Genomic DNA, 12,097 nt, shown 5'->3' on the forward strand with positions numbered 1-12,097 from the left:
ATTCAACGCCCCCGTTCCCCATCCCCTGACCCCATCCACACCCCTGCCCCCTGACAGGCCCCCCCGGGACCCCACACTTATCCAACCCCCCCCCTTCCCCATCCCCTGACCACCACCACCCCCCGAACCTCCACCCCATCCAACCACCCCTTGCTCCCAGACTGCCCCTTGGCCCCCCGCCCCTTATCCAACCCCCTGGCCCCTTTGCCATGCTGCTCAGAGCAGCATGTCTGGCAGCCATGCCGCCCGACCGGAGCTACACACACTGCCGCGCTGCCCTGCAGGAGCTCGCAGCCGCGCCGCCCAGAGCGCTGCCTGCGTGGCTGCGGGGGAGGGGGGACAGCAGGGGAGGGGCCGGGGGCTAGCGCGGGCCGGATGTGACCCGTGGGCTATAGTTTGCCCACCTCTGCCTTATATACTACTTCTCCCTCAAGCATCAAACACATTTGTAAAATTAAGCCATTAATTTTGTATGTCACATGGATTATTTCACTGGAATTTGCCAAAATAAAGACTAATGTCTACACAAGCTCAAATAATTCAGAGTATGTTAGAAAAATAGAAAAATATTCTGTTCGGTAGAAAAGAACATTTGATAGAAATATAGATCAAATATTACTTTTTCAGAAAAGGGATAGTGCATATCTACGACATACATAGTCTTAAATAAATACAAACCCTGATAAAAAGAAAGCAGCATGCCAGATATCTCTGAAGACGGCGCCAATACTGTAAGGGGTGCTTGTACCGTAGCTCTGCACTGTTCCCTCCTGTGTGTTATCTGTGGTACTAGAGCCATCTCCTTCCCTATGTACTTCCAAATGTGCTGCTTTCCTTAATTTCCTTCATCAGAAGAGATTAAAATTGGAAGGCATCTTTATAAATGTAATCCATTAGCTCTATAATATGTTCAGCAATTTTTGTAAGCATGCAAAATAAGAAACGTTTATTAAAACAAAATGGTAAATTACTAGATTAAAATGTTTTTAAATATTTTAAAACATTTAGCACATTAGAACTGTCCATTTTCATTATATAATTTCTTCTAGACAAAAATGTAAATTTACTAAACACTAAAGGCTCAAACCTGCAAAATGTACAGTTGTGAGTAGTCCCACCAATTTCAACAGGATTACTCATAGAGGTAAGCTCTATTCATTTAAGTGTTGGCAGGATGGGGCCCATGTTTGTGGTTGCACTGTTTTTCTTTTAATTTGGGCCTCCAACAGGAAGATTATTGATCAGTATTGAGTACTGAATAATATAAGTTTACATTCATAGTTACAGAACAGTCTCTACCAATATTTAGTGACACACAATTTGAAGCAAAAAGGTTCAATACATAGCCAAATAAAGGTGAAATCACAAGACTAAAGGTTTTTAATCACTTTTAAAGTTTAGTAAACATATACACAGTACTCAAATTTCTTACAAGACAATGCATATCATACTCTATTGTAGACAAAACCTTGCAAAATGGTTCAGAGATTGTATATTCCAAAATAATTTCATGTACTCATGATCCTAACTGATAGAAAACATTTTAGTATAGACTGTACCTTCTTCTTTTACCCCCTGTGCTAGGTGGTGGTTTAGGAGTTCGTGTTGAAACAATCTGACAATGCACAGTTCCAAGTAGCAACATTAGCCATATTGGCCCAATTACTTCAGTCAGAGGTATGTTATGTGGGCTTGCTGCTGTATAGAATAATACTATTGCGGCAACTGCAAAAAAGGAAAAAAAAATATTCAATTCAATGTCTGCATTGTCTTGAAATGCTCTATTGGTCAACTAACATGGATATTTCACAAAATTAAAACTATTCACATCTCTAGAGATCCTTTTCCACATCCTAACTGCTCTTCACCTGACTCACTCAAGCCAAATATATCTCTGATACAACTTGCATTGCTAAATGACAGGTTGCAGATTCTACTCTAATCTTAGAAGTAGAACCACACCCATTCTGATATCTTAATTATATGCTGCAAATATAGATGTCATTTCTGACCCAGACACATGGAAACAATTTCCAGGTCTGGTGATCTCAGAGGATAATTGGAAGAAATCTTTAAATAGGATTACTAGAAGATTAAAAAATTACTAACAACTATAGGACAGTATCACTTATTCATACTGTCATATCTATTATAAATTTATCTTCATCTGTATGTAGACCACAGCATGGCATGTTTACATATGTTTTGGAATTGTAATAAAATGGATCAATGTGTTTGTGAGATATAATAAAAAATGTCCCATAATATCAAACACCACGAGTCTTCTGAACTAGAATGTCAGCTTGTTTCATGGAAAGTGTCCTGGTGCAACTATTTCTTAGTTGGTCAGAAGAAACCTATATAAACTGAATATTCATGCATCAAGAAATGTGTCACCTGTGGAAACTTTTAAACTAGGAATTGTTCATGCTTCCAAGAAAATTCTTGAGGTGCATGAACTCATGGAATCCAACAGTCAGAACAAAGCTCATATATAATTTATTAAAACTGGCCTCTGTGCTGAAAGTTATGAACAAACTGATTTCTTTAGAAACAGCAAATATCGACTGAATAGGGGATGACACAGGATCAACCCTGATCATACAGCCACAGTGAACATTTTTTTTCATTTTAAATCACATTTCCTAGTTGCTTGTCTTCTAGAGTTAAGTAAAACATATTGTACATCTACAGAGAAAGATTTCTCTAATTCTGCCAGAGTCCTATCCCCCACATTGTCAGATGCAACGAAAGCAGATCTGGATAGTACACTTTCCCTTGCTGCTATGACACAAGTAAGTGTCTGTAATTCCCTTTGGAAAGAAGGCACAAGTCCATGTAACACTGCTATCTTGGCCGTGCTGGGGCAATAAGTATCATCCTGGCTGATCATCTTCACAATCTTCCACATTAGAAGGAATGGTGGGAAAGCATACATCAGATCTGTACCCCAATTTAGGAGGACTGTATCTGTTAGAGAGTGAGCATCTGGCTCCTGCTCTTGAACAAAAAGAAGGGCACTTAGTGTTAAATCTTCTGGTAATTAGATCTTTATCTGAAGCACCAAAGTACCCCAAAGTAGCTATGAAGCCACGAAGTACCATTTGTGCTTCTGGGAAAAGTCTCTGTGTAGCTGGTCCACTGACTCACTGAGAGACCCTGTCACATGCAGAGCTACTGTTCTATTGTCTGTGGCCACTTGAACCACTGATCTTTGCACTGGAGTACTGAATGATCTGACCAGAGAGAGGAATGATCTGAGTGCCAACAAACTGCTCTCAACTCCAGAACACTGATATGAAGGCAAGACTCCTGGTTATTCCAGAGACCTCTTGTTAAAAATCTCAAATTAGAGGCACGGGGCACAGATACACCTACAGTGGAGCACCCATAGAAGAACTTTTGGATGCATCTGTTCAGCCCTGGATCCAGGATGGGACGAAGACCTCCATCTTTCTTTGGAATTAGGAAATAGTGGGAGAAAGAACCCCAATTTTTGAGATTTTCCTGAACCTCCTCTATTGCTCCCTCCATTAATAAAGTGGAGATTTCTATTCTTAACACCAACTTGTGAGAGGGATCCATGAAGAGAGAGGGAAGGGAGGCTGATCTGGAGGGAAGATTTCAAACTGTCCTTTTATAATAATCAAAACCCATCTGTCTACAGAGTCTTTTGCCACTTGCTGTAAACATGACATAAAGAGTCTCCAATTGTTAGGGGAACTGAATTCAAGGTTGTTTTGTTGCTCTTGAACTTCAATGCCACACCTGCACTCTAACTGCAGGTACAGAGAGGACAAATTCCTTTGTCTCATCATGGATTTAAAGGGACGTCTTTTATATTGCTACCGAGAAGCAGTGATTGCCATTGTTGCCGCTGGTTGTGTTGTCTGCCTTTGTTGAAATATAAAGATGAAGAATAAGGTGGACAATGTTGCCTTTGCTATTTGAAGGCAGGTATAGGAATTTTCCTCTAAAAAGGTTGCAAGAAACCCTGATGTATAGCTGTTGATCTTGTCTCTCATTTTCTCTAAGACTTCATTTGTTTTAGAACTAAAAAGTCCATCCCCTTCAAGGGCAAGGTCTTCAATCTTTGACCTTGTTTCAAAGATTCATTTTAAAGTAACAAGCACGATACCGTAGTAAATTCTTCTAAATTAAATGTGTATATATATATATATATTCAATACTTTAAAAAAGGAAGGTCCGTTTGTGGATATTTGTTGGGACACATATTTGCATGTTTTTACAGTATGTTAACATACTTTTAATCTGATTTTAGGTTGGTGAACATATTACATGAAAAAATACACCCAACTATCCACAGACTGCATCTACCCAGAGTAAAATCTCCCCAGTGATTTAAAATATACCCAGAATGCACAGCTAATTATAGATCCTAAATGCAACATCAATTATGGATTTTAAATACACTTAGAAACAGGGTATATATAAAGACAAGCAAAAGGAAGTATTACTGGGAAGTGGAGCTAGAAGTTTGGGCAGCAGGGAAAAATGGTGGAGAAAATAGTTGATCAGAAGAGCTACTGGAAGGGTGCGGACGAGGTTATTTTCCTCAGGGCTCAGAGTTCTGGCATTCCCTGGATGTTCAGAAAACTCTTAATATTCATATTCATCATAGAGAGGATGGAAGCACAGCACAGATTTCACTGTTCAAGTGGAAGGGGTGCTAAAGTGGCTTTAAGCCACCATTATGCCCTCCCAATCCTGGGTTGTTCCATGCCCCCCTATGTAATTTAGAAAGCCCTGAAGCCTCTCCCCGATGCCTACTGGCCACAATGCTGTGTGCTGCCATCTATGTTCTCTTCCCCAGCTTTTGCCAGGACTTACGAGGGGGTCCTTGGAAAGTAGCCTTTATCTGAAGTAAGCTTTGTAAGTTAAAGGTGCATTATTAGGACCGCTCAGCATTTTGAAAATACTGGATCTTGTCAGTACTAAGTGAACTTGACAAGATACAGTATTTTCAAGATTGTTAAAAACAAATGTTTGCTTTTATATTATCTTATTATCCAATTATACCTTGTAGAAGGTAAAGAACAAGCAGCCAGAAAAAAATGACGGTTGATGTCACTTGTAACCACCACCTGTAGAAAAATGGAAAGAAAACTACTCGAACAATTCCTTTTCGGGTCAGAGAGGTCCAAGGACTTTCAGGTTTTGCTTTAGCAAAGGCAGATCCTAAAATTAAAGAAAACAAATGTTATTCTTAAAAACACTTATCTAATAAAGTTCTGGTTACCATTTTAGTACAATATAATCACAATGCTGTCTTGTGTATTAATGCATCCATATGGTACATACATATATACACATGCACCACCCAGGTGGTATAAAGGCAACCTGCTGCAGGATTCAAAAGTTCAAATCCACCTCCAGTACCTCATAGAATAAAGCAACCAACCATTAAGGATTTTTGTTGAAAAGTGAAAGTTTATTTTTAACTGCATGATTTTATTTTGCTATATTAGAATAAAGTTAGGTACTCTTTACTGTGTTATGCATAACTTTACTGTGTTATGCATAACTGTTATGCATAACCCTGAGTTACCTAAAACACATTACAAATAGTCAAATGACCAGCAATTTAAGATTTACATAGAGTTGGCTAAAGATACATTTTATGGATACAACTGTTAAATACACCAGCAACCAACGGGGTCCAGAAGACAAGTGGATGCTGCTCATTCTTAACTGGCAAACACACACATTTGGAGACTTCCGGTAGTAAATGTGCTAGACTACACAGGCAACATAGGAATGCAATCTTCTCACCTATGCCAAAACAGGTGCTCCCAGTTGGGCTAATTAAGGGGGCAGGGCTGCACCTGCAGTTACAAAGGTCAGACAGAGAGCCAATGAGGCATAAATGGCTGAGAGAGAGCTAGGAAGAGGAACTGGGAAGGGAAGAAGTGAGAGCCTAAAATGTAAACGGTCAGCTGCAGAACTGTTTGTGTAAGTTTAGATAATAAACCTGCCTAAGAGAGACTGTGGGTGTGGCAATGAGACCATAACAAGTTGGGGAGAAGCCCTCTGACATATGGAAGAGAAGGCTAGCACTGAGATCGGCCCCTGGTACAAGGGGAGAGTGAGGAGAATTACTGGTGCCAAGAAAAAAGGGAAAGCCCAAGCATTGACTGAGCCCACCTAGTTTGGCTGATTAAGGAAGATGGAGGAGATGATACATCTATTGGTTATAGCACAGCAACACCAGACAGCTGCATTACAGCAGCAACAGGAACAGCAAAGACACAGGCTATGCTCCTACAGTTGATGAACAGGCTAGAGAAGCAACAGAGGCACAACTTGCTGCTCAACAGCACTGGCTAGAGGCCCCCTCTTCCAGCAACAGGAATGGCTACAGAAGCAGTTAGGTCAAGAGACCCAGGGGAACCTGCTTGGTGATGGAGAGGGAAGCTCAGGTCAGCTAGTCCCTGGCCTGGTGAAGCTTGGGCCAGAGGATGACCCACAGGCCTTCCTTGGAGACAGTGGCAAGTGCAGCGGGCAGGAAGGAGTCAATTTACATAGCACTGTTCCTGATGGGCAAGGCAGAGGCAGCATACCAAGCAGTAAGTGATGAGCAGACAGGCTCCTATCCTGTGGTGAAGGCTGCCATCTTAGATAGACTAGGACGGACTTCAGAGGTGTATAGCACCGGTTTTGGGCTGAACTATTTCCATGGAGGCCATGACCACATGTAGCGGTCAAAGTTTACAGGACCTCATGGCTTGGTGGCTATGCCCAGAGACCAGTTCAACAGAGAAAATCATGGACCAAATCATCCTAGAACAATTTTTAAAAGGTCCTACTCAAGGGAGCTGAGCTAGGCAATGCCAGCCTAACTCAGTGTGGGAGGAAGTCAAATGGGCAGAAGCCTTCTCTGTGGCTGAAGGAAATGAGCAGCCTGAATGATATGGCAGAGTAAGAGTGACCCAACAGGGTCACAAAATAGTCTCAGGAAAGCTCTCATATAGCCCAAAACAGGGGGCTGCACTTTTTGGTTTGTGGGTGGAAGAAGTCTGGAAGGGGCCTCAAGTCAGAAAAAAAGCCTACCTGTGAAAGAGGCAGGGTTTTGGTTTTTGTTTGTTTTGTGTTTTTAAGAGACAGGTATGTCACAGGGTGGCTGGCCCCTGTAACTGAAGTAGGTCCCGCTTCCCTGTGCCAGAACATGTGCTCCCAGTTGAGCCAATTAAGGAGGTGGGGCTGGGGCTAAAAAGGCATTATGTGACCTGGGGCTATAAATGGTAAGAGAATGACCCAGTGAGGCAGAACTGACTGAGAGAAAGCTAGGAAGCTGCAGGACTGCCAGAGTTTGGGAGAAGAGACCGCAAGAGCCCAATATGTAAAGGGTGAGCTGAGGAACCTTTTTGTTTGTTTTAAGTTTGGACAATAAACCTGCCCAAAAGAACATAACAGTCTGTAACAAGCTGCAGAGAAGTCCTGCCTTGTTTCATAGGTCTACAGATGATAAAGCCTCCCAAGCATAACAGAGTAATACATTTTAGATGTTTCTAAAACTAGCCTATACTCCAACTTCTGAAGCAGTGGACATTTACAGATATTATGACTATAAATCCCATATCTTCTTATAGTTACAGTGCTTTTAAACCGATTTTTGTTCACAAAAAAATTATGTATAAACTGTTACTTTAACACTTATGCCCCCCAGTCACGGACCAAGACCCTATTATACTGGTTGCTGTATACACATGGAACGAAAAGGTGAAAATTTAACTGATTCCTGTTCTTAATTACACCTCTACCCCGATATAACACGAATTCGGATATAACGCGGTAAAGCAATGCTCCGGGGGGGCAGGGCTGCGCACTCCGGTGGATCAAAGCAAGTTCGATATAACGCGTTTTCACCTATAACGCGGTAAGATTTTTTTGGCTCCCGAGGACAGCATTATATCGAGGTAGAGGTGTATAATGAATTTAATGCAAACCTATTTATAAAGACATCTACTGAAAAGCATGAAGAGCTGTACAGTAAAACTAATCTAAAACGAAAATAAAAACACTGATCTCTAGACAGACAGACAGACAGACAGATCCAACCAAAGGATCTGGTACAGGGCAAAACCCACCACCATTCAGGCAAGTCACTAACAAATGAGAGATCAATTCCCAGTTAACACAACCCCTACGGATGAAAAGGAGGCAACAACATATAAGAGAACAGAAGAGAGGGATGATGGTTCTAAAAGTATAGGCCTGACAAAAATAAATGGGACCTGCACTGCATCAAAGACAGTCTAAGACTTGTTTCGAAGAGAGCTCCACAGCCTCTACTGAGACACTCCTGTCCCTGACCCAGTTGGAGAGTGAGCATGCCTTGCCTGATTTTAACTGTGGAGCAGAGGCATAAGGTCAGAGTACTGATTGCTTTAGTACTTAGGGACTAACCTATGAAGGGCTTTATACAATACTATGACCCTGAATAGTTTCCATTCTGCTCATAATCTATGGATATTTCCACAGTGCCTAACACAATGGGGTCCTGGTCCAAGACTAGTGCTCCTAGATGGAACAATAATACAAACAAAATAAATAAATAGCTCTGCAGTGCTAGCCACTCATATTCCTGGGAAGAACTACTCCTCTGTAGATTGCACTTTCAAATACTTAACAAAATACCAGTAGATCTGGTCCTTCAGCTTTATATTGCCAAATAAACATTGCATTTCATGTTTCACTTAAAATAACTGCAGGGTATTATAAGCTAACAATAATTCTTAGGTCTCTGAGTTTATTCACCCAAGGATATGGTTATTACTGAGTTAGCAGAAAATATTCATGCTATACTGAAATGGTCTCCACCTTCTCTCCCTTTCTTTGTTCTCAAAACCATTAGTCTTTTTTAAAACTGACTTGTGTTTATTTTTTGTTGCTCCTTTACTTTGTACTCCATTTTATCCTTTTAAAAAGTGAATGGGAGCAGCCCTCCATCAATTGAGCTAATCTGAAATGGGAACACAGGCACTTCTCAGGGTCACAGCTCAGTTTTCAAAACTCCTCAGAGCTCCTGTTGTGTCACGTAGGGATTGGCCTCATTTTGCTGCCAGCTCCTGATTTAAGAGGGAGTTGAAAGAGAGGAAGATGAAAAGAGGCATTGGTGTGAAAAGAGGGGAAAAGGGAAGCTAAAAATACAGTAAAAGTTACTTATTGGGGTGGAGTGTAAACCTTCCCAGGGTCAAGGAGCAACAGAGATTCTGAAAGCAGAATGAGGCTGGTAAGTGACAGGGTGATATGCACGTCTGTATATGCATTTAGATTAGGAGTTCCAAGGGCAGCAGCCAATCAGGACAAGGATTTGTACTCTGAGGCTAAGAGTTATTAGCCAATAAGTATGATCAGATACACCTGTTTTACAGGGAAGAAATAACTGTACAGCATCTACAAACCCCTTCTCAGACTATGCTCAAGCTTATTCCTTGAAGTGTCCTTATCAGGATTTCTTGAACTTTCCTCTGAAGTTTCTTAAAATGGACACTATCAGATACAAAACAATTAGCAATTGTTTCCTCTTTTCTTAAGACTCTGGCTATAATAAATCTACATGATCAACTACATAAGGTAACTAAACTGATTTAATTTTAATTTAGACATAAGTAGGAGACAACTGTTTCCTGGTGTTTCTTTAGCCGTAGAGTTTCTTCTCATTTTTATAGTTATACTCAACTCTTCTGCAAGGCTATCAGGATAAAGACAATTATTTTTATAACTGTCCCCATAAGGTCAAATTTCTGACAAATTCAGCATTTACTAGCTCAAGCCTTACCTCTTACAAGATCGACATCTATGAGGTCTGGCTTCACATGTCCAGTTTTCTTTGGCTTGTTCCTCAGACCCTGTAATATGCAAAAAATATTAGAATCTAAACACCACAACCGAAGATATACATTAGCTAAAAATAAGAATGGGGGTCAGTAATTGTCTTACACTTTTTTTGAAAACATTTAAGAAAATGCCAAATTCACAATTTGAAATCTAAAGTAACAAGTGTTCCAAAGAACAATGTACCTGGTATTACATACAAACAATGTGTTAAAGTAAAGCCAAGATGGGGTAAAAAAAAATTTCAACAAATAGGATAATGTAATGAAAACTAATCAATTACTGCCCCCTTAGGGCGAGATTTTCAGAAGTGCCTAAAAATTCTTATTGACTCTGATAATGCAACATACTATACACACATTTGCCAGAGTTAGTAATATACTTGGATTGTGGTTTACTGTCATTTTCCTTATTTAAAACACGACACCCTTTTTCTCTTTAATCGCAATCTATATACACTATGTAGCTTTTAGTTCTCAAAGGAGCACCAGCTAAAACAACTGATGGCAAACAACGTTGTGCTCTGCAATCTGCTGGTCAACTAAATCTGCTAAATCCCAGTGCCACAAAGGGGTAATAAGTTTTCCTGACAGGCAGCAAGGATCTGCCATAAAAAGGCAGAGCTAGGCAAAGGAAAGTGGTCTTTTTGCTCCACCACTGAAAAACACATACCCCTTGTTAACTGGCTGCCCCACAGGAGAGTGTTCAGTTCAACACTTGCTTTTTATGTTACTAGGTGTAGTTATGTTGTCACGCCTTAGAAAACTATGCATGTATTATGGTTAAGGCTCCGTGTTAGTAACGGAGGTCACGGAAATCACGGATTCCGTGACTTTCCACGACCTCCGTGATTTCTGCAGCAGGCAGGTGCAGCTGGACCGAGAGCCACCTGAGCAGCATGGGCAGCCCCTGGGCCAGCTGCACTGGCTGCTGCTTGGACAGTCTTGGGCCCGCCTGCCCGCCAGCAGCAAGAGTTTGGGTGGGGGAGGACCTCAGGGCTGGGGATTGGGGTGCGGGGTGGTGCTTACTGGGGGAGAATGCCCCAGAAGGGCAACAGGAAATACCCTTCCTCAGCTCCTAGCTCCACATGCTGCCTCTGCCCGCAGGCACTGCCCCCGCAGCTCCCATTGGCGCAGTTCCCAGCCAATGGGAGCTGCAAGACCGGAGCTTAGGGTGGATCAGAGGCAGCAGGTGGAGCTTGGAGCTGGGTAGGGAATCTGCCCCAGCCCCACCAACCACCCCCCCCAGCACCTCCCAGGCTGCAATTCCCTCCCCCACCCCCACCCCGAGCACCCATGGCATCCACCCCCTAGCACCCACTGCGCCCCCCCCCCTCCCCCCGAGCACCACCCCCAAGTTTTAGGCAGGAGTATATAGTAAAAGTCATGGACAGGTCACAGGCTGTGAATTTCTGTTTACTGTCCGTGACCTGTCTATGACTTTTACTAAAAATACCTGTGACTAAAACATAGCCTTAATTATGGTTCATTTGGTTTCTGAAATTTGACGTCAATTACATTGGCCACATTATGGGGATATGGACTCTATAGAGTACAGTTTTTAGAGATTGAAAGTTAATATGTTGTTCTCAAAAGATAGCTGGTTAGTGGTGTGGAATTACTATCAGGGATGGTTGAACCTTATCCTTCTGTAATACTTTTTAAACTGATGCATAAACTGCAGTTGCCTTTGTAAAACATTTAAGTATTTATTTTCAAGAATGTCAATTTCATTCATAAAATTAGGAACACAAACTTACTATTTTAAATATGAGTTAAAGGGTATATCTACACTGCAATAAAAAAATCCGCAGCACTCAGTTTCAGAGCCCAGGTCAATTGACTTAGGTTCACAGGACTTGGGCTGTGAGGCAAAAAATTGCAGCACAGACATCTGGGCTCAGGCTGGAGCCCAAGCTCTGAGACCCTCCTCCCTAATGGTGTCTCAGAGCTCAGGCTCCAACCAAAAGCTTATCATCTGCACTGCAATTTTTAGCCCTGTGAGCCTGAGTCAACTTGCTCAGGCCATAGAGCGGTGCCAAGAGTCTTTTGTTGCAGTGTAGACTTACCTAAAGTCACACTATACCTATGGCAGAAGCAAACAAATGTCAGTGATAATTAGTCATATTACTGTAATGCCAGAACTGGAAAATTCATCTTATGACAAGTAGATGCATGAATGCATGCAATTTTCTCCATTTAATTTAAATGAGTAATTTCAGTTTGGCATGCTCAAACAG

The 12,097-nt window shown here is 41.6% G+C and overlaps 1 protein-coding gene across 1 annotated transcript in view; it reads right to left on the reverse strand.

Moving 5' to 3' along the window:
* PHTF2 (putative homeodomain transcription factor 2) overlaps nt 1-12,097 on the reverse strand; it is a 153,326-nt gene that overhangs the window by 56,563 nt on the left and 84,666 nt on the right. The window contains exons 5-8 of the mRNA XM_065403358.1: nt 9,803-9,872; nt 5,041-5,199; nt 1,560-1,725; nt 679-843 (exon numbers count right to left, since the gene is read on the reverse strand). Of these exons, the coding sequence (XP_065259430.1) occupies nt 679-843; nt 1,560-1,725; nt 5,041-5,199; nt 9,803-9,872 (560 nt within the window). The remainder of the gene's footprint in view (nt 1-678; nt 844-1,559; nt 1,726-5,040; nt 5,200-9,802; nt 9,873-12,097) is intronic.

The sequence above is a fragment of the Emys orbicularis genome, chromosome 1, assembly GCF_028017835.1.
Source record: "Emys orbicularis isolate rEmyOrb1 chromosome 1, rEmyOrb1.hap1, whole genome shotgun sequence".
Lineage (NCBI taxonomy): Eukaryota > Metazoa > Chordata > Testudines > Emydidae > Emys > Emys orbicularis.